Source organism: Scyliorhinus canicula, chromosome 24 (assembly GCF_902713615.1).
Source record: "Scyliorhinus canicula chromosome 24, sScyCan1.1, whole genome shotgun sequence".
NCBI lineage: Eukaryota > Metazoa > Chordata > Chondrichthyes > Carcharhiniformes > Scyliorhinidae > Scyliorhinus > Scyliorhinus canicula.
In genome coordinates this window covers 19,060,214-19,074,800 of record NC_052169.1, presented here as the reverse complement: position 1 = coordinate 19,074,800, position 14,587 = coordinate 19,060,214, and the positions used below count along the sequence as shown (strand labels likewise).

General features: G+C 46.5%; 1 protein-coding gene across 2 annotated transcripts in view; it reads right to left on the bottom strand.

Moving 5' to 3' along the window:
• Positions 1–14,587, bottom strand: part of LOC119956802 (fibrillin-1-like) — a 622,562-nt gene that overhangs the window by 94,593 nt on the left and 513,382 nt on the right. For both annotated transcript variants that reach the window (XM_038784238.1, XM_038784237.1), the window contains exons 48-50: positions 13,762–13,881; positions 12,645–12,770; positions 6,211–6,363 (exon numbers count right to left, since the gene is read on the bottom strand). In XM_038784238.1, coding sequence (XP_038640166.1) covers positions 6,211–6,363; positions 12,645–12,770; positions 13,762–13,881 — 399 coding nt within the window. The remainder of the gene's footprint in view (positions 1–6,210; positions 6,364–12,644; positions 12,771–13,761; positions 13,882–14,587) is intronic.

Below are 14,587 nucleotides of genomic sequence, written 5' to 3'. Positions count from 1 at the left end.
GGCATCGATCACGGACAGCGGGTCCGATACCCGCGCACTATTTGTTCTTTCGCCGCCCCGCAGGATCAGTCCGCGGTGTGGCTGAGGGACATGACGACCCGCGCATGCGCGGCTGACGTCACCGTTCGCGTCAGCCGCCGTGACTCTTGGCGGGCGGAGTTAGCGACGTTTGCTAACTCCGCGTCGCCGTGATTACCCCCGGCCCCGATACTAGCCCCGCCCGGGGGGGAGAATCGGGTCCCAGGACGGAGCTCCGAGGCTGGCGTGAAACACGGCCAGTTTCACGCCAGCCTTCACGGCATGCCGGATTTGCGGAGAATTGCGCCCTAGATTATTCATATAATTGTGTAAAGGAAACCAAAATGGAAAACCCAAGCAAAGGTGTTCCAGATATGAAATACTGATTTGATTCGACACAATAGAAATATTCATTTGTCAAGACATTTCAGGTACATTCCAGACAATTTTGGAAAATTCAAGATCCTTTTGTTTTTGTCATCTGATGCTATCATAAGGCTACTACCGTTGGGGTCATTGGGGGTTTAGTTCCAGTTGTCATGGGACGTTCCATTAATATCTCATGCGGGGTTAAACCCGTATTACACTGATTTCTCAGGGCATACATTACTATGGGTATGGCATCTGGCATAGCAGCCCATTTTGTTGACACACTTTTGTAACTGCAGTTTTAATTATTCCATCCGTCCGTTCCACCATTCCTGAGGATTGTGGCTGATATGATACACGCAATTTCCAATCAAATCCCATGGTTTCTGTTAGGGCTTTGGTCAATTTGCTAGTGAAATGAGTTCCCCTGTTACTGTTAATACCCATTTGTATCCCAAACCTAGGTATTATTTCCTTTAACACTGTTCTAGCATCGTCTCTTTTGGTCGGAAAAGCCTCTACCCATCGGGAAAACATGTCCACTATCACCAGCATGTATTTAAATAATTTAGCCATCACCACGTGTCCAAAATCTATCTGCAAATTTTCAAAAGGCATTTCGGGCTGTGGGAGATAAGAACATAAGAACATAAGAACTAGGAGCAGGAGTAGGCCATCTGGCCCCTCGAGCCTGCTCCGCCATTCAATTAGATCATGGCTGATCTTTTGTGGACTCAGCTCCACTTTCCGGCCCGAACACCATAACCCTTAATCCCTTTATTCTTCAAAAAACTATCTATCTTTACCTTAAAAACATGTAATGAAGGAGCCTCAACTGCTTCACTGGGCAAGGAATTCCATAGATTCACAACCCTTTGGGTGAAGAAGTTCCTCCTAAACTCAGTCCTAAATCTACTTCCCCTTATTTTGAGGCTATGTCCCCTAGTTCTGCTTTCACCCGCCAGTGGAAACAACCTGCCCGCATCTATCCTATCTATTCCCTTCATAATTTTAAATGTTTCTATAAGATCCCCCCTCATCCTTCTAAATTCCAACGAGTACAGTCCCAGTCTACTCAACCTCTCCTCATAATCCAATCCCTTCAGCTCTGGGATTAACCTAGTGAATCTCCTCTGCACACCCTCCAGCGCCAGTACGTCCTTTCTCAAGTAAGGAGACCAAAACTGAACACAATACTCCAGGTGTGGCCGCACTAACACCTTATACAATTGCAACATAACCTCCCTAGTCTTAAACTCCATCCCTCTAGCAATGAAGGACAAAATTCCATTTGCCTTCTTAATCACCTGTTGCACTTGTAAACCAACCTTCTGTGACTCATGCACTAGCACACCCAAGTCTCTCTGAACAGCGGCATGCTTTAATATTTTATCGTTTAAATAATAATCCCGTTTGCTGTTATTCCTACCAAAATGGATAATCAAAGACAGCGGGTGTTTTGCCCCGATTATTCCTCTGACAAATCATACATGTGCAGGCTACTTTTTCAATTGTTACCGTAATACTTGGACCATACCATTGTTAACATATTGCATGTGTCATCCCTCCTTGGGCCTGTAGAATGTCATGTGACCCGATTGGCAATTTTAGAGCTGATTAATGCTGTTTTGGAGCAAGTGCAAGGAGAGGCCTCTCTTTGCACATGAAACAGCAGTGACTTTCTCTTAAACCCACAGTACAGCTTTGTGTGACGAATATCCATATCAGTGGTATTCATGGGGAGGTGGTTTAGGGGTATTCTCACTGGATTAATAAACTAGAAACCGGGATAATGCCCTGAGGATCCAGGTTCAAATCCCACCTTGGCAGATAGTGAAAATTTGAATTCAATAAAAAAATTTGAATTGAAAGTAATTGCCGTTAAAAATGAATCTGGTTCACGACAACCCTGTAGGGAAGAAAATTCTGCTGGTCTGGTCTACATGTGACTCCAGACCTGCAGTAGCTGACTCTTAAATATCCTCTGAAATGGTCTTGAAAGCCACTCAGTTGTAGTCTAAAGGGAATGGCACCAGCTGGACCACCCAGCATCGATGTAGGCACTGGAAACCACTATATTGACCCTACAAAGTGGTTAGAGCCAGAATTGGGAGACCAATCATGCAGAGTAGTCAAGGAACAGCCTGACAGTCATACTCATGAAATCTTGCCAATGGATCGGTATGATGAGCTAGTGAGTACAAAACAGAAGACATTTTAAAAAAATTACCTTTAAAATCTTAAACATGACAGCTTACGAGGAATTGCTGATACATTGAGGTTTGCCTACGACCATTGGAGCCACTTGACAAAATCACAGAAATTGATGCAAGGAACTATGGGTGTGATCCAGTGGCTGTGTTGCACTCGAGCAAGAGCACAACGCAGCCGGTGAATCCCGGGATACACCCAAGTCCCGGTAGGTGCGGAATCTGAATTCTGCCTGTTTTATTACACTTCTGTAGTATGTTATGTTGTACTACTGAATGTAATATATGTTACGCAATCCTGCTGTTCATGAGGTTTTCTGAATCTTGATGAAAAAGGCTCGAAGTTGTCCAGTAGTAAAAAACGATTTATTGAGTAACTAAAACTATAATTTTGTTTGTTATTTACTTTAATATTAATACTAGTAGTAAGGTTAACAAGATCTAAATGCAGTAACTATGTTTAACTATAATAACATTCTGAGCTAATCTATACTCCTGTCCTGGTCACAGTACACCCAAAAAGAGAGAGCGGGAAACAGAATGAGTCTGACTTTATACCCCTGTTGGTGCTGTCCTCTAGTGATCATCTGATTCTATAGATTACACATTAACCCCTAATGTAAATGCACATACAGAGATCACTACACCGCCCACAAGGGGCAGGACCAAGCGGCGCTCGCTAAAGTCGGTCTTAAATCTACTTAAGGCCTACCTACCTGGGATTTACCAGCCTCCCTCAATCCACCAGCCTCCTGGGGAACCTGCAGCTGGCGTCAATCAGACTGGTCCACAAGAACTTGGACCAGGCAGAACGGCACCCGGGGGTTTCCCGGGCTACTGGAGGCTCCTGGGTGATCAGGGTCCCTCCCCGGAACGTGAACATCTTGACACTGCACAGCTGGCACCGTGGCACTGCCATGCTGGCATGGCCAAGGTGCCCAGGAGACACTGCCAAGCTGGCTGGAGACTGCCCGGGTGCCAGCACAAGGGTGTCCAGGTGGCACTGCCAAGGATCAGGCCCTAGGGAAGCCATGCCCATGAAAGGAGGGTGGAGGAGGGCATGAAGGGGAGGGGGTGCAGGGCAGGTAGTAGGGGCCTCTGGGAGGTTGGGGGGTGGCGAGTGGGGTGTCCTGAGAAGGGGACTGGGGTGTTGTAAAGGGGCCTGAAGAGGGGTGGCTCCCAGGAACTCCATAGCGGGGTGTCCTCACTTGGGGAGGCATATGTGGAATAGAGCATATGTCCGTGGTGGGGGTGTGTGACATTTTCCATGGGTGGGGATTTCAGGGACCCACATGCTCACTCAGAGATCAGAGCACCCTTTTAAAATGGCAGCCAAATCTCGGAGTTCAGCTCCCCGCGTTGAACAAAATTCTAAGGGTGTGATTCTCCCAAAAGGGAACAAAGTCCCCAAGAGAGCGCGTTTAGCCGGGTGTTTCCGGTACTCACAGTGCCAAGAAACACATGGCTATTCAATGCGATTTGCGTTGTATCAGGGGTTAGAACGGGGAACACTAATTCAGGCTGCACATTGCACTGTTCTATACAGTAGGGAGCTCCACTCACCGGAACGCCCCAGTGTAGCGAGAGATAAAGGTTCCATTTTTAAAACGTCTTCTGATCTCCAGAGGCCCCAAAGCGATCTTCTCCCCACCCCCAGTCCCCACGCATTATCAGAGGCCCCGGACCCCCTGAACATCCATGCAGGACAACCCTGGCCCGATTGCACAAAAATGCCACATGGGCACCTTAGCAATGCCAGGCTGGCACCCAAGTGGCACACATGCACTGCCAGGGTGCCAAGCTGGTACTACCAGGGTGCCAAGCTGGCATTAGCATTGCCAAGTCTCCACCTTGTGCAAAGGATATGCAGCTGGGGCCCTCCGATCCCATGGAAGACCCCCATGAGTGCCATTCTGTCGGATCCCCATTTGTGGGGATCCCGCACACAATGGACTGGATTCACATCTCAAGGTCTCGCGAGATCCAATGCGATGGATCTTGCCAGGTGTGGCGAACCACATAAATCTCAGGAGCAGTGTCTCCCGGCTTACATTGGGCCGCGGCGGCGAGCTGCTTTTCTGGTGCAGCGTGGTCGTTGGATTGTACCCCACCCTAAATCACCCCAGAGAACCTCCCCAGAGCCCCAAAAAAGTGACCAAGCGTCATTGGATAGTGGTGGGGAACTTGCCAGCGGGAAACTCCCTGAAAAACCTGACACAAATGAACTTCGAAATGCTTCCATTGAATTTCGCCCTATATTTGCGTTTGACAAATTCCTTGCCCAGCTCAGCTCATTGATACAGTTCTTTCTCCATAATCAAGTCCATTTATATTAAAGATAACTTAATGCACAAGGATACTTAATGCTGTTTATCTGTGCAATAATAACCTGAAAATCAATTATGAACAGACTGTATGACAACCAAGTAAACAGAAACCACCATAAATTCAGAAGACCAACCTAACCAACCTCTAATTTTCTTGAGGTAGTTGCATCCTAAAGTGGAATGTGGAAAATCCAAAACCACAGTGGACGTAGAAAGTTGGAAAGTATCCTTGTGTTTTGGTGACTAGGGTTTAAAGTTTGATCTGCTCATAACATATATTTCGAACATAGCCTCTTTATATCTGCATTCTGCAATTTTGACAGTTCAGTACTTTATTTTCTTTGTTCTGCTATGTTCAAAAGTACATCCGTTGGCAGGATCCTCTGGTCCACTGGCTGCGCACCCACGCCTGCGGGTTTCCCGATGGCATGTGGTGCCCACAGTGGGAAACCCCATTGACCGGCTGCGGGAACGAAGAAGCCCACTGCCAGCAGGGGCGTGCCGTGTAGGGAATGCAGCTGGCGGACTGGAAAATCCTGCCCCTAGTCTCTTTCAACCTCATCTTTCACGTTAATGGAGTACTTATGTCACTACGTATTTCCTATTTACAGAAAATCATACTTGTCTACCATATTATCACCTACCAATCTTTAAACTATTTAAATATTTTGTTAGGCTCATATTCTAGCTCCTGATCTGTCTCCAATTCAACATTTGCTAGTTTGGTAATGTCTGTATATTTAAGCAGTTTGCATTGAGCTTAAATCTTGAATGCAGATTAGCAACTATAGAGGTCACAATATGTATTCGAAGACTATCCTCCCAGCACTCTCTTTATCCTGACATGAATCAGTAAGTCATTTTGTTGCTTTTTATCCTTCCAGCTATTTTCTTATCAATTTTGAGAAAGTCTACGTCCACTGTGGTGTTGAATTTTCAACAGTCCACTTTAGGATGCAACTATCTCATGAAAATTAGGGGTTGGTTAAGTAGGTTTTCTGAATTTATGGTGGTTTTGTTTATTTGGTTGTCATACAGTCTGTTCATAATTGACTTTTAGATTATTATTGCACAGATAAACCGCAAATTTACTCTTGATAACTGATTCCATTATTTACCCAATATCAATACAAAACTAATAGATTTAAAGTTGTGTACTGATATAGAAGAAATAAATGGTGATACATTATTCAGAATATTAATATGTATGCTCAAAACTTCATCCGAGGGGGTTGTGTGCACTTTTATTACCTTGCTTTGGGTCAATGCACTATGATTTGGCTTACCCTCTGGATGTTTGGGACAGATCTCACACGGGACGCCCCATCCTTCTCCAGGCATTAAACTGCAACAACATGTTGCTTTTGTGATGTTCTGGTGCTTGGGTGCAGAGCACACACCATTTTCAAATTTAGAAAAGCAAAAGCTCTCCCTGATATCTAAAAATGACAGAGTACAAGTATTAGCATAAAATAAGTTAGTTCCGTAATACCTCTTACAAAAGCATGCAACATTCATTGTCGTAAAATCAATGAAGACAATTCTTTGAACACAATGTTTTAACCTAAATTTGATAAAGTGGAAAATATTTTAAAGTAATATTTATTTTGAAATTAGAATTATAAATATAAAGGTCTAACCTATTTTAGTACTGTTTGCAGCATTCACAATATCTAACATCTACAGGCTTGTATATTTGTCAAAGTTTTGTAATGTTTCCCATTCTTTGCTCATTCGCATGCAGAAGAACTTCACTTGTGAAAGCTATGAAGGCAAACTTTTGTTTCCACCTTCATTTGGGCTACTTGCAACTAAAAAGACAGCTGCCGCTATGACGTGGTCAGTGTAGCACAGTATGGTAGTTCTAGATGCTTTGAGTTTGTTAGAGGTAGAATAATTTGAATATGGAGACTAATGCTGAATTGAGCAGATTGGGCTTGCATCTTCATCTGCTTTTTCTGGTGAGTTCTGCTGACAATATGGTGGCAATCTGTGTACCACTCTGAGTTGAGTTCCTTTTAGCCTTACTTGTTCAGATCAGCAATTTGCTGATTAATTTATGCTGGTTTTAGAAGACACTTTTTAGGTTTCTGATCCTTGGAGTTTGTACAGCTTGCAAAGGCCATGAAAAGCATGCAATCGGAGTCATTTGACACTGACAACAGTGATCTTTTTATGTGAATCGGCATAATAAAGTTAAATCTAAACTTATCTTTGAAAAAAACTGCTGCTTTAGAACATAGAACAGTACAGCACAGAATAGGCCCTTCAGCCCTTGATGTTGTGCCGAGCAGATCACCCTACTCAAACCCACGTATCCACCCTATACCCGTAACCTAACAACCCCCCCCCCCCCAACCTTACTTTTTAGGACACTAAGGGCAATTTAGCATGGTCAATCTCCACCTAACCCGCACATCTTTGGACTGTGGGAGGAAACTGGAGCACCCGGAGGAAACCCACGCACACACGGGGAGGACGTGCAGACTCCGCACAGACAGTGACCCAGCCGGGAATCGAACCTGGGACCCTGGAGCTGTGAAGCATTTATGCTAACCACCATGCTACCGTGCTGCATGTTTAAAGTAATTAAAACATAATCGGTTTTGTTTAAAAAAAATCCCCAAAATTTGTGTGTGTGTTAATATTTGGCAGGAACGCTTGTAATAGTACATAGCTGTCCTTTAGTTAAATATGGAGACAAGATAATTAACAGTAGGTATAACAGATAAACATTTTCAATAAGCACTTTCAGTGGGGCAACGTTCACAGCTGGGAATGCAGTTTAGTGAAATCAGCCATTATGTTTTTGCAATGGCCAAGAAGTCAGCAGTCGTCCAAAATCAGAGCCAAAACTTGTTGACAAGCAACATATACCAAAAGCAGTGTTTTGAAAGTTAAATGAGCTAAAAAGCTAGCATTCACCACGCTCCACTTTACATGGACGTGCGGCAATAGACGGGAAGGGCCCAGCGCCCCACATGCAGGTTGGACGGTGCCTTACTAGCTGACAAGGCCTTCAGCGAAAGGATAGTGCGGGCCATAGCAGAGTACACGGAGAACAACCAAAACGGGGAGGTCTCTCCCTCCACGTTCTGGGTAGCGCTAAAGGCCGTACTAAGAGGGGAAATCATCGCTTTCAAAGCACAAAGAGATAGGGAGGAAAGGGTGGCTAGGCAGCAGCTGGTCGACTCCATACTGGAGGTAGACTGTAAATACTCCGAGGCCCCGACCATAGAGCTCCTGGCAGAGAGGAAAGAACTACAAAGGAACTTTGACCTGCTCTCCACCAGGAAAGCAGTGCACCAACTCCGCCAGGCGCGCGGGGGACCCTGTATGAACACGGAGACAAAGCTAGCCGCCTGTTGGCACACCAGCTGAGAAAGCAGGCAGCCACCAGAGAAATTGCACAAATCAGGGGTACCGGAGGCACGTTGGAAACGGAACCAGAAAAGGTTAACAAAACCTTCATGGCCTTCTACCAAGAGCTGTACACCTCGGAGCCCCCAAGGGGGGAGTCTGGGATGAAATGGTTCCTTGATGGACTGGACATTCTAGTCGTGGGGGGAGGGCAGAAAACGGGGCCTGGAAGCACCACTAGCACTGGGAGAGATCATGGAGAGCATTAGTTCCATGCAGACGGGGAAGAAGCCGGGACCTGATGGATTCCCGGCGGACTTCTACAAAAAATTTGTGACAGCGCTGGCCCCGCACCTGCGGGAGATGTTCACAGACTCGCTAGCTAGGGGCACACTGCCACCCACGCTAGCACAGGCCTCAATCTCGCTGATACCTAAGAAAGACAAAGACCCAACGGAATGTAGGTCATACAGACCCATCTCACTGCTGAATGCAGACGCCAAAATCCTAGCCAAAAGGCTAGAAGACTGTGTACCTGAGGTGGTCACAGAGGACCAGACGGGCTTCGTCAAAGGAAGACAGCTTACCTCGAACATCAGGCACCTGCTGAACGTGATAATGACCCCCTCCGGGGAGAGAACACAAGAGGTGATCGTCTCCCTGGACGCAGAAAAGGCCTTCGACAGAGTCGAATGGAAATACCTCAGAGGTACTGGAGCGGTTTGGGGCTTGGAACAGGGTTCACCTCTTGGGTAAAGCTCCTAAACAACGCTCCCATGGCGAGCGTACGGACCAACAACACCAACTCCCAATACTTCCAACTGCACAGGGGCACCAGACAAGGATGCCCACTGTCCCTGCTGCTGTTCGCCCTAGCGATCGAACCGCTAGCAATCGCGCTCAGGGTAGCAAAAAGTTGGAGGGGGATCCGAAGGAGAGGCAGAGAGCACAGAGTCTCACTCTATGCAGATGACCTGCTCCTCTACATTTCGGACCCACAGAGCAGCCTGGACGGGATCATCGTGCTCCTGAAAGAGTTTGAAGCCTTCTCGGGCTACAAACTCAACATGAGCAAAAGCGAGATCTTCCCAGTACACCCGCAAAGGGGGGGGGGGGGGGGGGGGGGGGGGCACACCCGCAAAAGGGGGAGGGGGGCAGCACTAACAGGACTGCCGTTTAAACAAGCCCAACACAAATTCCGCTACCTGGGGATCCAAATAGCCCATGACTGGAAAGGGATCCACAAATGGAACCTCACCAGTCTGACGGAGGAAGTAAAAAAGGACCTGCAAAGACGGAACGCACTCCCACTCTCCCTCGCGGGGAGAGTCCAGATGATCAAAATAAATGTACTGCCCAGGTTCCTCTTCCTGTTTAAATCTGAAATGCATCTTCAACATGCCAATGACGTGCTCAATGAAGGAGCGTGTTGCAGAATGAGCTGCATTGTGCCTCCAATCTGAAGCACTCCGTGGCCGATTAATGGGCCTCATTAGCCATGTGCTTCGCAGGTAGCCCTTATCACAGATGCATTACTTTTCTGTTTTAAAAAAGAGAAAAAAAGGGGCAGCACGGTAGCATTGTGGATAGCATAATCGCTTCACAGCTCCAGGGTCCCAGATTCGATTCCGGCTTGGGTCACTGTCAGTGCGGAGTCTGCACATCCTCCGGGTGCTCCGGTTTCCTCCCACAGTCCAAAGATGTGCAGGTTAGGTGGATTGGCCATGATAAATTGCCCTTAGTGTTGGGTGGGGTTACTGGGTTATGGGGATAGGGTGGAGGTGTTAACCTTGGGTAGGGTGCTCTTTCCAGGAGCCGGTGCAGACTCGATGGGCCGAATGGCCTCCTTCTGCACTGTAAATTCTATGTAAATTAGCACTGAGGACCTTCAAAGATCTATGGCATCTGCGAGTGACTCAAGATGCAAGAGTCACGTGAGCTCCCAGGGTACCTTGCGCAAACCTGCATGATGTATTCAGTGATCACAGATCAACTGCATGTTGAGTGATAAGAAGCCATTTCTCTTGATAAATCTTAGTGGCTGCTCCAAGGAGTTCTTAAGGCCATTTGTGTAGTCAATGGCACCCCACACTTTTGGAAAGTTGAAGATCACTGAAAATCCCTCTGTTCTGGCAACATGGCTTACGTGCCTTACTAAATAAGGTATCGACAACCTCTTGTCTGCAGATATGAGTGGAGGATTATGCTATTCTGCAGAGATCCACAATTCCAAAAGTACCCTAAAACATATGTTGTGGTGCCACTGTTCTGGCTGCTGTTGCTTTCTCCAGATAGGCTATCCCCCAACAGTATCCAAAACGGTACACTTGTTAGAGAGGGGGACACATGGGATTCCTGCACTGACTGCCTGCCCTTTCTAGTGGTCACCCATCTGTCTGCCTGCACATTGGGAGTGACCACGTTCTCTGACTCTTATCTATGCCACTTCCCCCCCACCCGCAAGCTCCTAAGTGCATCCATCTGCTGATCCAACCAAACCACGCAGTCTGTGAGGAGCTGCCATTGGTTACACTTCCTGCAGAAGTGGTCGACCGGAACACTAGAAGTGTCATGGATCTCCCACATCTCACAGTTAGAGCACTGCACCCTGCTGAGTGACATTTCAGCACGAGTTAATTAATTTAAAATAAATACTTAAATCATCATTCGATTTGCGCAATAATGCATCCCCGGAGTTAAAATCCTTCAAATAATATTTGAGTCTTCCTGACAGGTCTCAGGTAAGTCTTGTTCTCCATGTCCTGAACCAGTAATTAGCAGAGGTTTCCTTCAATCAGCTCAAAAGTGCAGCAGTCAACTTCTCCCTCAGGCCTTCAGATCCCTCCTATGCCAATTTTCTTCCAAGGTTTTTCTTTCAACTGCGTCATTACATCAGTTGTCACAATGCTGCTGCTCTCTTTCTGGTTTTGAGACCAGCTTCCAAACAGCCCCCCCCCCCCCCCCCCCCCACTGTCCAGTTCCTCCTGTCGTCCTCGAAGCTCATCATGTGGAAGTTTCCCTCCCCGATCACTCTCCTGCCTCCTTCCTTAACCCTGGAGCCCATTGTTATTGTAGTCAATATCAATGACCTCCCCAAATCGCTTTCTAGGGATGTCCTCATGTTGACCTCGCCCCTCCCCATCTTGAGGATCTTTGCTAGGTGACCTAACGAGACACCCCCTTGAGACCATCAGATCATCCCCAGTTGCTTACCAGTTCCCAATTACAGCCTGCAGATGCCTCCCATCAGTGATTGTGCCAACTGCTGACCACCAACCACCAATATCTTCAGGGACTGACCATTCCCTACACACCATGCTGCACACAGCTGACACAGCACAGACAGGCTCTTCCCATCCCTGGACTGACATGCTCCAGTCACCCACCCCCATAATCATATGTCTCTGCCCACCCCTTCCTTTGCCGTTGTCTAGTCAGCTATTCCCCTCCCCCACTGGTCTTTCCTTGGCACAGTTGGAGCAGCCATCAGAGCAGTGCAGTGAAAGGAAGGTGAATTCTGCACATATAAACCCCAAAGTCGTGACTGAAGTGCACTTCACCAGATATGTGCCACTTATAAGCGATCGTGAATGGCGAGGCCATTAGAACATAGAACATAGAACAGTACAGCACAGAACAGGCCCTTCGGCCCTCAATGTTGTGCCGAGCAATGATCACCCCACCTAAACCCACGCAACCCGTATACCCGTAACCCAACAATCCCCCCATTAACCTTACACTACGGGCAATTTTAGCATGGCCAATCCACCTAACCCGCACATCTTTGGACTGTGGGAGGAAACCGGAGCACCCGGAGGAAACCCACGCACACACGGGGAGGACGTGCAGACTCCACACAGACAGTGACCCAGCCGGGAATCGAACCTGGGACCACTGGAGCTGTGAAGCATTGATGCTAACCACCATGCTACCGTGAGGCCCCTTCACTAATACTCCAAATTAGATTTGGAGTATGAGCATGATTCCGGTGAGCTATATTTTTAATGAGCATTCACGTGATGCAAATGCTGTCCCAAACATGGGGCAGTGGGAAATTTGACCCGCCATAAAAGTTGGGAGAGGAAAATTCCACTTTCTGGCTGACGGAAAGATGACCTTTGCCAAAAGTTCAATTTTGTGCACTTAACTGCGCTGATTCCTGCTGTTGGCAGGACCGGAAAGCCCCCCCCCCCCCCAAACAAAACGAAAGTAATAAAACTGGAAACTGAGGACTACGAGACAAATCAAATGTGTCCTACTATTCTGTGATAGTGCACTTTTGTGTTGAAAAAATTGTTAAGTTTTTAGTTGTGGCGTTGAGATTACTCTGTAGCAATTGAGTGGTTGTTACCAGACTCACCAATGCATCTTCTTCCACTTAATGACAGTACAGATCCTGATGGGCAGATACATGTGTAGCTTCCTTCAGTATTACTACATGTACCAGACAAGCAAAATCCAGGGTCTGATGCGCATTCATCGATATCTGCGGAATGAAATGAGACAACATCATATACAGTAGAGCAATATTAATCTTTGGTTTTGTGAAAACATAGTAGTCTGTGAGTTCAAAACACTAGCCCTGGAACTCTAGTCACAACATTGACAGGGAGGCGAGGACAGCATAGGGAGTCTCAAAACTTACAACCTGGGGACGGGAAAGTCCTGTGATAATAATGGCAGGTCCTTGTCATCTTGTTTTCTTCTGTTTCCTGCCTTATAGCTGGCCAAATTGATATTCTGATCAATTGTTATGTGGGATAGGCAATGGCAGGAGGCTGAAGCTAGGATCCACAAGGCTGGTCCTTTGAAATTCAGGCCAGGATGAGAGATCGTGTGGTGGTGGGTATGGTAGGGTGTAAAGATCGTGATTGGCATAGGGAACCCGAAAGGGTGTTTTGATAAGGCATATTTTAATAATAATAGTTAAACTAAGGGGGGACTAAAGGAGTGTTGTATCATAATCAATTTTTTTCCCATTTCATAAATTTTTTTGCTATTAAAACTAATTAGTGGCCCTGTGACTCTGTCCTCCATGTTTTATAAAAATCATAAAAGTTCCTGAGCTAGGATTCCATTTTGGGATCTCCCCATCCAGTTATAACACCAACTAGGATCGTAAGAGGAAGGAAAGATGTGAATGGGAGAAAAGGGAAAGCAATCATTCAGGGAGGGAGCGGGTGCGTTGAATGATCAGAATGGAAGCTGAGAAGGTGCGAAAGGAGGGGGCAGGCAATACTCGTACACAATGCAACAATCCTGAGAGGCAGACTTCTGGTCCTCTTAGCTTCAGATTCAGAAAAGGATTTACTCCAGATTCAGAAAAGGATTTAAAGAAGTTGCACACCTTTCTATGGTGATGGTCTCAATTGGTCCCTTGTTATGCTCAATGTTGTCCCTACCCCATATCTGTCCAGGATAGCCTAATTCTTCGCCACTGTCCCTTACCTTGATCAACGTTAAATAAAACTGCTTACCAACACATCTATCATCAATCAATGCATATCCAGGAGGGCAGATACATCTGTAAGAGCCATCCAGGTTTTGACAGGTGCCTGGCGTACAAGGGCGGGGTACTGTTAAACATTCATTGATATCTGTTGAAACAAAAGTGAAACAGTAAGGGAAATGTTAATGCAATCACATAATCCTGTCGGATAGTAAAATGAAAAATGTCTACTTTTTTCTTAGTAACATGACAATTTTCATTAATTCCTTTATGCAAGTTGTAATACCAGATCTAAACACATCTGCAGCTTAAAATCCTACTCTACCTGAATGCAAGCCATCTTTATTATATATTTTGTCATCTTTAAGAAAAACATTCTCTAAATGTTTTTTAAAATAAATTTAGAGTACCCAATTTTTTTCCCAATTAAGGGGCAATTTAGCCAATCTACCTACCCACACATCTTTGGGTTGTGGGGGTGAGACCCACTCAATCACGGGGAGAATGTACAAATTCCACACAGACAGTGACCCGGGGCCGGGATCGAACCCAGGTCCTTAGATCCGTGAGGCAGCAGTGCCCAATATTCCCTAAACTTGGGCGAAATTCTCCGACCACACGTTGGAGAGCGGCGTTAATCCCGCTCCCGCAGGGTTTTTAATTCTCTGACCGGCCAAAAACCGGCGCTGTGCAAATCCCGCCGGCAGCCTCTGAAAACAGCTGGCGCCGGCAGGATTTCATTATATTTTTGTTTCCACAAATCTCCGGCCCGAATGGGCCGAAGTCCCGCCGACGTGGCCATGGGTCACGTCGTCGAAAATCACAGTAGCTTTAAAACGGCGTCAACCATTGAT